The 12,285-nt window shown below is 51.9% G+C and overlaps 1 protein-coding gene across 2 annotated transcripts in view; it reads left to right on the forward strand.

Annotated features, from left to right (window-relative positions):
- PCID2 (PCI domain containing 2) overlaps positions 1-11,342 on the forward strand; it is a 20,799-nt gene extending 9,457 nt beyond the window's left edge. The window contains exons 5-15 of one of the 2 annotated variants that reach the window (XM_024752652.1): positions 535-576; positions 1,475-1,529; positions 4,005-4,108; positions 4,625-4,700; positions 5,211-5,352; positions 7,169-7,269; positions 8,223-8,296; positions 8,447-8,572; positions 9,291-9,414; positions 9,682-9,812; positions 10,286-11,342. In XM_024752652.1, coding sequence (XP_024608420.1) covers positions 535-576; positions 1,475-1,529; positions 4,005-4,108; positions 4,625-4,700; positions 5,211-5,352; positions 7,169-7,269; positions 8,223-8,296; positions 8,447-8,572; positions 9,291-9,414; positions 9,682-9,771 — 934 coding nt within the window. In that variant the 3' untranslated portion in view covers positions 9,772-9,812; positions 10,286-11,342. Of the gene's footprint in view, positions 1-534; positions 577-1,474; positions 1,530-4,004; positions 4,109-4,624; positions 4,701-5,210; positions 5,353-7,168; positions 7,270-8,222; positions 8,297-8,446; positions 8,573-9,290; positions 9,415-9,681; positions 10,233-10,285 lie in introns of those variants that run through there. The other variant, XM_024752651.1, reaches the window with a different exon arrangement.
- The last annotated feature ends 943 nt before the right edge of the window (positions 11,343-12,285 follow it).

Genomic DNA, 12,285 nt, shown 5'->3' on the forward strand with positions numbered 1-12,285 from the left:
TTTTTTTTTTTTTTTTTGCCGAGCCGCACAGCTTGTGGAACCTGGCAGTGAAGGTGCTGAGTCCTAACCACTGGACCTCCAGGGAATTCCCTTTAGCTGCTAATTTTTTAACCATCTTGCTTAATATACACGGAAGAGAATTGGTTACTGACCAGCCAAGTCTCCTCTGAATTCAAGAATTCTGTAATCAGTGAAATAAACTTTATACCACAGATTCTAAAGCACATTATATATAAGTTGTGATCATCTGAGCTCAGAGAAGCCAAATAAGCCAGTTTTAAAAATCTTATAACAGTCTTTTTCTTACTTTGGGGAAAGTATGTATGAAATAAATGTGTTTACGTATACCTAATGATACTCAGATGTTTGTGATGTGGCTCATGTATTTTTTCCCTTCAAGACCCTGCTGCTGTGATACGTAATCTTTTAAGCGGTGAGCTGTAGCCCTTACAGTTTAGAACCCTTGTTGTTCTTGAGTCTTTCAATTGTAGCATGACTTGAACTTTTTCTGTCGGACCTTCCTTAATATACTACATCATTCCTACGGGCATTTCAGGCCCACAAAGAAGAAAACTGGTAAGTACAAACAGAAACAGCTGGAAATTAGCAAATGGCTTTTTTCTTTTTTAAAAGCAGAAGTTTTAATTGTGTTTTCTGTGTTGGTATTTAATGTTGTGTGTTGACGTGATAATATCAACACAGATAATGGAGTTTTAATAGTCAGTGTAAACTTAAATGGCAGGTCAGCCAGATTATTTGCAGTGTTTTTCTGTAAATATGAAGTATTTCAGCCATTCCATGCCCCCAAATATTTATTAAATATTATTTTTTCCCTTTAACTGTCAATTTTGAACTTACTTTGGGTTTTAAACTTAGATAAAAGATGTAGATCAGTTACAGTTCATTTGGGATGATGGAATACATAATAACTGGGTTATTTTAAATTCCTTGGTAAGCTATTTTATGACTTATTAAAAATCTGGGTAAATACTGAAATTCTGTTTATACTAAGATAACTGAAGGCTTGCAAATACCTTTTACTAAAAAAAAAGAAACAAAACCCTTTTTAAGTGAAGATCTCTTTAACACATAAAATTAACACTGCCAGCTAGATTTTGAAAAGTCGTTTTGTGACATTGGTCTGTTGCATACCTTGGACCCTGTTAGGAGAGCGTTGTGAACCACGTCTTGTTTTAATGGAGCTGTTGGCTGGTGGTAGGGGCTGAGGGGAAGGAGACTTCCTGTCCCAGCGTAGGGGGAGGGTGCTGCCAGGGCTGAGCCCCTCGACTCCCCGGGACTCGTGCAGATGGGGAGGGGCTGCCACCTGCCCGGGAGGAGGGCGAGGGAAAGCATAGCAGCCCCTGGGCGTGGGCTGGCGACCCCCTTTCTGGATGGTGGCCCTGGCCTCCCCACCTCTGGTAATGGAACCTCTGACCTCAGAGCGTCTTCAAACGTACTTGTTTTTGCCCCGTAGGGCTCTGCCTGTCATGTATGCAGTGGCACTTGACCTTCGAATATTTGCCAATAATGTAAGTTCAGTTTCTGTCACTGTTCTTTTAAACCCAAACTCGTTATCTATGTGTTGCTTAATTTCATATCATCTTTCCACAAATTTTGAGGAACACGTTGGGTTGGTGAATGTGGTGTGGCGAAAGAGCACGGGGGTGGCTTGGCTCGCGCGTGAGGGCCTGTGCTCTCGCCAGCTGTGGAGATGCGCCCCGTCCCGTCCCTGGTGTAGATTCAGGGAGTGCTGAGGGTTGTCTGGAACAAGGAGGATTTTATGAGTCGATTTCCCCTTGGGGTCAGCATCAGCCATTTTGGGAGCAGCAGTTCTTAACTTTTTGGTCCTGACACCCCTTTGCAGTTTTAAAAACTATCCATAACTTCTGGTTCTGGACAAGACACGGTAGGCGCGTGTTTCTCTCCCTCCTGCTGGGAGTTTTAAGGCCAGCGTGGCTCTGAGAGGTGGAGAGAAGAAGCGGCAGAGCAGTGAGTTCCCTGCGTTTGTTTCCTTCTCACCTCCTGGGCGTCCTGGTCCCGTCCGGCACCCGGGGACACTGACAGTAGGCGGAGATGACGCGGCTCCCTCCCCTGCATCCCACCTCTGGGCGGGGAGCATCCCAGCTGCCTCCGCCCTGGCCTGCAGGCCCAGCCCTGTCCGCAGTGGGTGGCTGGTGTGGGCGCAGGCCTGGCTGGAACAAGGAGAGCCACAGTCTTGCGACACCCCGGGCATCCAGGATATAATCGAGAGTCCCTTGTCACACCAGGAATCGGGACTCTTGGCCTTTGAGACTCTGAATGGGGGAGATAGTCAGCAAGCACCCGACACCAAGGATGGGATGGCGATTCCACCCCCGCCGCCATAAAACCCTGGGAGCAGGTGCGAACGCGCTTGAAGCAGGTGGAGACATCTCAGCAAAGAAATGCAAGATATAAAGCAGCACCAAATGGAAATTTTAGAACTGAAACATACAATACCTTACATAGAAATTATTGAGGACCCCCAGAAGCGTCTGTTCATGTGGGTTATATCAGTACTTACTGTATTGGAAATTTTACCTGGGAAAATTTTTAATACCGTTCACCTAAAATAATAAACCTTTGACGTGGTAACATAATTGACTTTCTAAATTAAAAATACGTATATTTTCAAAGTGAACAAAATGTACAAAAAAGTGGCATTTTTATCCGTTTTGATCTCTTTAACGTATGGCTCAAGGGAAGCCGCTCAGATTCTTAGGTCTGCTTCTGAATTCACTCTGTGCGGCACCTTGTTTTGGTTGAATAGACGAAGAAGTGTGGCCTCACGCAGATGTACGTGGAAGTGGGAGGACTGTTCTAGTAGCCTTTTCAGGTGGTCGTGGGTGCCCTTCTCTGAGCTACACCTTTTAGAACTACAAGAGTAGTTCTTAAGGTTCATTGCAGTGTGGCCTCTGAAGCGTAGCAGTGACCGTTTCCTGCTACATCCAAACCCACTGGTGTGTCCTGCACGGTGAATGGACCTTTCACCCCTGTAGGATTTTGTAACGTTGTACAGCGATCGTTTGGAGAGTTCTGGTTCACTGAGTTACCCAGACGGTCCAAATGTGGACGTATTTCATTACGTGAAAAAACAAAAACCAGGAAAACTCTACGTTTGTTAATACCTCCAGTGACCTCCTCAGAGGAGTTGTGAAGCAGTGGAAGGCCGCCAGGCTCTTGGTGGTCAATACAAGTTTCCCAAAGTTCTAAGCTTTTCTTGAAAGTGCAGATGTCATCGGCAGCAGATAACAGTCAGTGTTTGCCTGGGAGTGACAGGCTTGCTTCGTTCACTTTCCAGAGCCCCGCGCTGGCCAGTGGCCCATGCTGGCTGGCCAGGCTTTGAGGTTGTTCCACGGTCCAGCTTGAGGCCTCGACAGTGGCCCTAGTGCTTTTCCTTAAAAACAGACGTGCTGTAGGCGGACTTCCCGCTTCATCGCAAAGAACACTAAAAATACATGTATTCAAGGCCTAAGACTTACTAATAGTGTTAATATTGACTGCATCCTCACTGACCCTCTGAAGTGAAGTTAGCTGTATTGGTTGGTTGATGGGAGGACGCGGGTGCGCGAGGTTCAGGACAGAGTGGCTGCAAGTTCGGTTGGGGCCGCCGGGCAGGCGCCGGTCCTGTCCATTGCCGTCCTCTGCACCGTCCGTGCGAACGTCACGCGCGTGGGAGATGGGGCTTCGCGGCAAAGTAAGAAAAGGCTAGTTAGCAGCGCGTGGCACAGGTCGCACAGGCTCGGGGAGTCCGTGAGCGACTTACTGGCTTGAATTGGTTGAAGAGCGATTTGATTTGTGGAAGGGCTGGAACACGCTGTAGACGCTTCCGTTTTGTAAACGTAGTAGCACAGGCTAGATGGTCTCGCCAGAACCTTTGGGGACGACCCTCCGCTGTGCGTTTTTGCTTCTAGCTGTGCCGTGATCTTCTGTTTAACCGAGGTGTCTAGAGGAGATGAAAAGTGAAGGTTTTTATCTTCTATCAGGCAGATCAGCAGCTGGTAAAGAAAGGGAAGAGCAAAGTTGGGGACATGCTGGAGAAGGCGGCCGAGCTGTTGATGAGCTGCTTCCGCGTCTGCGCCAGCGACACGTGAGCGCCCCGCCGCCCTGCCCGCCCTGCTGGGCGCTGGCCTTGACCCCACGATCGCTGTTAGCTTTTGCTTCAAATAGTCCACTGTCTCATAAGGAAATAAGAGAACAGAACCACCTCTTATGCTGCCGCACACATTTAGCACTTCTGGGCCCACGTGGCCTGCACTCTGGGTCTCACGCTTTCCGAGGTCCCTCTGGGTCGCCGTGTGTTTCGGTGGCTGTGACGATAAGAGAAGGTACTTTCTCCTTTTCCCCAAGCGCTTTATCGCAGTCAGCTTTTACACAACATCGCTGCAAACTGAGCGGTTTTCGTCTGCTGTGGCAAGGCGCTGTATCCCCCGAGTTCCCACGGTGTTAGAGAAGACGTCTTCTTTTGTGGCGTTGTAGTCTTCTGTGCACCTGTCTCGAGCCGTAGGGCTCTAAAGACGCTAATTTGTTGCGGAAGCTGATTTTGCGGTTGACACGTGACATCTTTACTTCCCGGGCAGCGTTAACATAACCGTTCTCCCCGTAGCCGTGCGGGCATAGAGGACTCCAAGAAGTGGGGCATGCTGTTTCTGGTGAATCAGTTATTCAAGATCTATTTTAAGGTAAATGCTGTCAGAGCGCTGCGTCTCTTTGTTGGGTCTGCTTTCCGCCTGTCTTCCCAGACAGCCCTTCTATTCACTGTCAGCCAGCCTCCCGGGCAAGCGGTTTCCCCCCCTCACCCCCCACTGCGCACATAATCCTGGGAGCTGGTGTGCGCCCAGGGGCTGCCCGGCACGAGGGCTGCTGTCAGCGCTTCACGCCCGTGGTCCTCTTTAGCCTCCGCCCGGCGAGGCGCGCGCTCGGCTCCAGGGGAAGTGAGGTGCCAGCGCCTCACACCAGTGTCGGTGCAGGGACGGCCAGGCGAGGGGCGCCAGCCCGGCCCCTGTGCGGGTGGGCCCTCCGCGGTGGGCGTGGTCAGGCTGTGCAGCTGTGGTGCGGTGTTAGCATCAAGGCTTCAGTTTTGATGATGTGAATCCCACCGCAAGGAGGCGTGTACTTCGTAACCAGAAGTTTATGTTGGTTCTGCCTATTTCTTTAAAATACTGTTCAGGGTAGATTGTTACTCGTTATAGATCAACAAGCTCCATTTGTGTAAACCGCTCATCCGAGCCATCGACAGCTCAAACCTGAAGGACGGCTACAGCACTGCACAGAGGGTGACGTACAGGTACTACGTGGGGCGGAAGGCCATGTTCGACAGCGACTTCAAGCAAGGTGTGTCACTGCTTCTGAGCAGCTGGGGCTGGGTTCCGGGGACGTGGTCACTGCCTCCTGTTACTGCTGAAGGTAGACCGTGGGTGTTGGCTGCATCCAAGCTGTGTTTATTTTTGACACTAAGTTGGTTCCACAAGGGAAAGTCCCACGTGAAGTTCCTCACTCCACGCCAGGTCTCTGAGACGGGTGCCAGCATGTCCTTTTCTGGGCACCGGTGTTCCAGCGCAGGCTACAGTCGGTGTTTCTCTATGGCCTCTGCTGGTCCCGTTGGCCCAGGACGTGGAGATGGGACAGCGCGTAGCTCAGCTCCAGCCGCGGTGGACGAGCCTTTGCGCAGGTGTCGTCTTCGGTGCTTGTGGCTGTGCGTGGCGGATCGGTGCCGCGTCAGAGCTGCGCTTTCGTGAAATCACGTTATGTGGCTCGTGTCATTAGCTTTCTCAAGAACGGGAAGCCACGTTTTTTCTTTCTGAGCTTTTGGAGTAGCTGGCATGTGGTGGTCCTTTATGATTCTTCTCTCGTCCTCAGACCAGACTTTCTAAACTCACTTCTCTGACAATTATTTGCACGTGAAGCCATGTGACTTCAGGCAACACACCGGATGTAAGGAGCACCTCCTCTCCGTGTGTCAACGGCCATGGATGCTCCGATAACAAAAATAACAGCTCTCGGGCTTCCCTGGCGGCACAGTGGTTGAGAGTCCGCCTGCCGATGCAGGGGACACGGGTTCGTGCCCCGGTCCAGGAGGATCCCACAAGCCGCGGAGTGGCTGGGCCTGTGAGCCATGGCCGCTGAGCCTGCGCGTCCGGAGACTGTGCTCCGCAGCGGGAGAGGCCACAGCAGTGAGAGGCCCGTGAACTACAAATAATAATAATAACAATAACAGCTCTCTCATAATAAGTGCGCTGTTTTTTTACTCTGTAGGGTCGTGTAGACCAACTTTTCATTTTCTTTCATGAAATCTTTATACATCGACGGCTTTCGAAAGAGGGCTTTTCTTGGTTAGTTCCCCCATCTTTTTCTTTTCCTTTAAATATCAAGCATAAGAAGATAAACTTTAATTTTTACTTTTTTAAAATAAATTTATTTATCTATTTATTTATTTTTTGGCCACGTTGGGTCTTCGTTGCTGTGCGCGAGCTTTCTCTAGCTGCAGCGAGCAGGGTCTACTCTTCCCTGCGGTGCGCGGGCTTCTTATTGCGGTGGCTTCTCTTGTTGCAGAGCACGGGCTCTAGAGTGCAGGCTCAGTAGTTGTGGCTCGGGGGCTCAGTAGTTGTGGTGCACGGGCTGAAATGCTCCGCGGCATGTGGGATCTTCCTGGACCAGGGCTCGAACCCCTGTCCCCTGCGTTGGCAGGCGGATTCTTAACCACAGCACCACGGGGGAAGTCCAAGAAGAGAAGCTTTTGAATTACACCTTACCCCTGAACAACGAGGGGGTTAAGCCCCGTGTGACTCACAGTCAGCCCTGTGCCCACGGTTCCTCCACATCCACGGATCAGCCAGCCACAGACCACGTGGTAACATAGTGTTTACCGTTGCAAGTACCCGTGTACAGGTAGACCCGCACAGCTCGGACTGCCTTGTTCAGGGGTCACCTGTGCTCTCAGCTGACGTCTCTGAAGGTATTGCTGTGCTTTTCCTCTGAATATGCACTGTGTGGTATTTTTGAATACCTAACACAGCAGGAAATAATTTGTTAATATTGACGGTAGATATTTGCAGTTCCTGAAACCTTTTGGGCCTTCATGTAAGGGTGGGTGGTAGCATCAGGCACAGGGTGGGGACCGTGGGGACCATGTCTGTGTCTCACTCTGCAGCTGAGGAGTACCTGTCCTTTGCTTTTGAGCACTGCCACCGTTTGAGCCAGAAGAACAAAAGGATGGTCCTCATTTATCTCCTTCCTGTGAAGATGCTCCTGGTAAGTGATCTCAGCAGCTCTCACGGGTCCTGTTGGCTACGAGAAGTGGGCAGATGTCTTACGGCGCGGCCAGGGGTGTGTGATGGGTCACAGTCTGAGCTGCCCATGAGCACACCCCAAAATTGAGGAGGAATGAGCCTTGGGTGTGACCCGGACTACTCTTTCCGTGACTGGCGCTTCCAGATCCTTCTGGAAAGGCTTGCCTGTGTTTCCTTTCTCTTGAAGTTCCCTAACTCAAAAGTTTAACATATATAAGACAAGTAAAATAAGTGCGTATTATTTTTGTTTCCCCTAAAAAGTCTAAATTTATAGAAATGGATTAACGAAGAAAGAAAAAGGTCATTCCAGCCTGTCTGTAGGTATCTCACTTGGTCACTGAAAATTATTTTTGATATTTGTAAAGAAATGACAAATAGCTAGCAAGTTATTTGACTAAAACATCCTCCAAGTAATAGATAGAGCTTCCTTTCCTCCCATTTAAAAATTCTTTTAAATTATCAAAACAACACCACATACTTACCTAGTTCAGGGCGACTTGTAGTGGGAAAGAGACAGTGTCGCGCCTCCCTCCCCACTGCTAACCCGGCTTCACGGGAACAACCAGTTTTGGATTTTGCAGCCGGTTCTTCCAGAAGCTGTCTCTGAATTCCTGAATTGTAGCCTAGGTGTCTGCTTCAGGTGTCACCCGCCTCCTATGACACAGGCATGAGAAGGTCGAGATCGAGGTCAGACGCCACTGACGACAAAACCCTGTTTTGGCTAGGTTTCCTGATTTCCAGACCAGCGATGGTTTGGTTTTTTTTCCCCAGTAGACTAGGATGCTTTCAGTTCTCGTTCAGTGACTTAGGAAGAAAGCCTAAGAAACGCAGGTTGCAAGTTTTTCCTTGACAAGAGTTTTATCAGACAATTTGGTTAAAAGTGCAAGGGTTCTTATTCTGGAACTTTACCCTTAGGGTCACATGCCAACCATCGAGCTCCTGAGGAAGTACCATCTCATGCAGTTTGCGGAGGTGACCGAGGCTGTGAGGTAGAGTATTTTTCCTTTTCCATTTGAGACCTCGTAGAGGGTGAGATCAGCACACACGTCCTCATGTTGTGACGGAACTAACGGCGTTTCGACGCGCTCTCGTCCCGGACGTTGTTCTGACTGTGTCTGTGCGTCTGTCCCGCCGCCCAGCGAGGGCAACCTCCTCCTCCTGAACGAGGCTCTGGCCAAGCACGAGGCCTTCTTCATCCGGTGCGGCATCTTCCTCATCCTCGAGAAGCTGAAGATCATCACCTACAGGAACCTCTTTAAGAAAGTGTAAGCGGAGTCCATCCTTTTCATCCCGGGGGTAAAATCCGCCTTCCGCGGCCCGCGCACTGCCCTGGGCCCGGGCGCTACGGCTGCGCTGGCGGGGGAGCAGAGGTCTGCCCGCCCTTGCGGGAGGAACAGCTCGGGTTGCGGTGGAGACCTTGTAGCAGACGTTTTAGCGCCGGCCCTGAGAACCAGGCGTTTCCCATTGTGCCGGAGAGCGTGGGACCCGTTGCCCATGTCCTCCGTTGGTGACCCGCTGACCCTCCCCGCCACCCCTGTCCGTCAGGAGGTTGTTCTTTTCTTCCATGTCACTCTGGAAGTTGACTCTTCTCTGAGGCCTGGTCCCAGCAGGATCTCAGTTAAACTTCAGTTAAAGTCAGACTTTTTCTGGCTGCGAGGAATATATCAAAATCAGCAAGGACCGCAGTTCATCACACCTGAGACACTGTCCGTTGTAAGGTGCTTCTCGGTTATAAGGATGTTAAAATGTGAGAACACGTGCCTCTGAGATTCAAGCAAATAGCCAGTAAACGTAAAGTATATTTGTACTAGTGGCTTTTTAAAATTGGAAAGTCAGAATTAAAAGCTCTTATTTTTCAAGTGTATCTGGCGGGTGGGAGATGCTTTGTTCCTCTTGAACAGAGGTTTCTCAGCAGATGTTTCTCCTGCTGACTTCGTCCTCACATCCCGTCCCTGATGACCGTGAGCTCTGTCCCTCTTGCAGGTACCTGTTACTCAAGACGCACCAGCTGTCTCTGGATGCGTTCCTGGTTGCCTTGAAGTTCATGCAGGTGGAGGACGTGGACATCGCCGAGGTCCAGTGCATCCTGGCCAACCTGATCTACATGGTGTGTGGTCGCGCCTCCCCCGGGCCCCGCCTTCGCTGGGAGCTCTGATGCCTTCCTTGTTCCCAGAGGGCTCTGTGCGGGCGGGGTGGATGCACACGGCACGTATTTCTCTGTTCTCTCCTGTGCGTGTTCACTCGTCCTCCCAGGGAGCTGACTGCACGGTGACTGGGTGGGGGGATACTTGTGCCACAGCGCCAGGTCCTTCACCCCCGCAGGCTTGACGAGACCCAGGCCCAGAAACACGCCGCCTCTGCTTCTCTCCCACAGGGTCACATTAAAGGCTACATCTCGCACCAGCACCAGAAGCTGGTTGTCAGCAAGCAGAACCCGTTCCCCCCGCTGTCCACGGTGTGCTGACCCCGCCCCTGGCCCCGGGGACAGGGAGCTGGGCCATCCTGGTTCGTATGCTGCCGAGAACTCGTCCTCCGCGGCTGGAGTCTCGGGTCTTTCCCGGGGGAGGCTGAGACCTCGGTGTCTCTGCCATCACGGCTGACGGATATGCACCTCACAGAGGCCTGGCATCCCCTTCCCAGAAAGCGCAGCCATCTCCGCTGGCCCTGGGGTGCTGGTGACGCTCACGCGAGGGGCGCGGTCTCCGAGGCAGCTTCTGTTTACTCCTCGTGAATGTTCTTCACGAAGGCATCTTTTAACTCTTTCTGTAAAAAAAGGTGATCTGAATTGATACAAAAAGGTGTATTCTTTACCGTATCTTCTGGGATACGTCTTTTTATGTTAAATTTGAACATTCTGTGTGATCAAAATGCTGGGTTAACTTAATGCTTCTTTTTACAAGCTGAATTTACTTTGATTTAAATTTCCCAGGTGTCATAGCTGTTTTTTCAGAGTGTGTGCGTCTCCTCTGTCTGTGCAGAACTTACTAAAGAAGGAAACGTCACGGACTGTAGCTGCTCATCGCTGCAAAGGCGCATGCCCTTTGCGCGGAGAAGAGCCACTGTGGGACGTGGAGAGACACACACACACCCCGCCCCCCCGCCGAGGCCTCCCATCTGTGCCCCCCCAGCGTCAGCCGCTCCAGCTGCCAGACCAACTGTCCCAGTTGGCTCAGAAGTGTGCAGTGTGCTCCCGGCTTCTGCTCCACGTGGCTCATCTGTAGGGCTCTCCCGGGCTGCACAAGTGACCCACCCTGAAGGCGCGTCGTCCCAGGGCTCTGGCGCGCTCAGCCGGGCTCCACGTGGGCCTCTCCAGTCGGATGGAGCCGCGTCCCGAGAGCAAGGGCCCCAGAGAAGAGGTGGAGCTGGATCCACTTCTGTGAGCTGGGCTTCCGAGTCAACAGTGTGACCTCCACCCTGGGCATGTCCAGACTTGGGCGTGGGGACGGGCAGTGCGGAGGGGACGGCCTGCCGTGGGTGTCAGGCCCTCAGCCGCCTCCCCCCACCAGTTCCCTGAGCAGCAGAGCGTGGCCTGGGGGAGGCGCAGACGGCCATGGTGAGACAGTCCGTGTTTCCCGGGGCACTGCTGTCACGGCATCGCTGCTCCGTGGGGCCGGGCACACCCTCACGGATGAGAGCTGCGTCCTCGCTGCGGGGTGAGCGCTGGACTTCTGGGAGCGTGCCTGGATTTCATAGCGTAGAGAGCTGGGCATTTTCAACACTTTCAGGTATTTTCTTGAACAGTAGAAAATCAGGGACTGACCGTGAGTCATAACACGGGGTTGTACTTGGCAATGAAAGAAACAGAACCTCGGGCTCGAGCATCCCGCGTTCCCACGGGTCTGGAGGCCTGTGTGTGGAGCGGCCGGCCTGGCCTCGTCAACACAGGCCTGGCGGCGTTCGCACTGCCCCCAAACTTGGAAGCAGTCTGTACCCGGGCGTGAATGGGTGTGGCCATCTAATCAAGTTCCCTTTTCTTGCGTTTTATTGTTTTGATTTGCTTACCTCGTGTGGTCTCTAACCATTTATTAAGTTATACACGTGACTAGAGCAGTTTTCATTTCGCGTGGCCCACTGCGTCTCAGCTGCGTTGCAGGCCTGTATCTTTCTCTGCAGTGGTCCTTGTTTCTATAGAGCCCGTAAATGCTGTAGGGAGATTCTTACCTCTGCCTGTGCTGTGTGTGTTTGTCATAATTTCCAGGTAGGGTTTCTACTCTAGCAAATCCAGATTTGTAGGGCAAATTAATGCCATCAACGAGGTTGCAGGTATCTTTACAGAATTATTGGTGTAGAAGTTGCAGTGCACATCCGCTGGATTTTAAATCCTTGGTAGCCATTCAGAGCAGTGGCCTGATGACCTCATGACAGTTTGAAGATAACACAGCCACATTCAGTAAGACGTCAGAGTCCTCTCCTGTTCCTCCACTGCCCTGTCCCTTAGTTCGCGTTAGATTCACATATTTATTTTTGCCAAGGTCCTTTCAGAGAAATGGGCCAGCGCATCTGCAGACTGGCCAATAAAAGGCTAACTCGGGGGTTGAAGTATAATGTCAGAAGTGAAACGAGCATCGTGTTTGTGCAAGGGTTGTTACTTAAAAATCTGAATTGTGTTTAAGCTCCGTTCTCCGGTGAGGAGAGTGTGTGAGTCACAGTTTTAACCCCTTAAAACAGCCCTGCGCTCCCCAGCGCGTCAGGAAGGAGCCCGCCCCCGCCTGTGCCTTTGGCGGGAGCTGCCTTTAGGCCCTGCCATGGTGGCCGCGGAGCTGTCGGCCGGGAGAGCCCTGCCTTCCCTCGGGGGAACTGGGGCACCTCCGGCTTAGACTCTAACGGGGAAATAGACGTGATGTGCACCCACGCGCTCTCGCCTGCCGGTCGGGCACCGGCCGCCCCGCCCCCCAGGTCGGGTCTGCGGGAAGCGCCGTTCGGGCTGGACTCGCGGCCCGTCGGCGTGGGTGGAGGCGGCGGCGTCACGGGGCCGAGG

Source organism: Neophocaena asiaeorientalis, unplaced genomic scaffold, assembly GCF_003031525.2.
Source record: "Neophocaena asiaeorientalis asiaeorientalis breed wild unplaced genomic scaffold, Neophocaena_asiaeorientalis_V1.1 scaffold825, whole genome shotgun sequence".
Classification (NCBI taxonomy): Eukaryota; Metazoa; Chordata; class Mammalia; order Artiodactyla; family Phocoenidae; genus Neophocaena; species Neophocaena asiaeorientalis.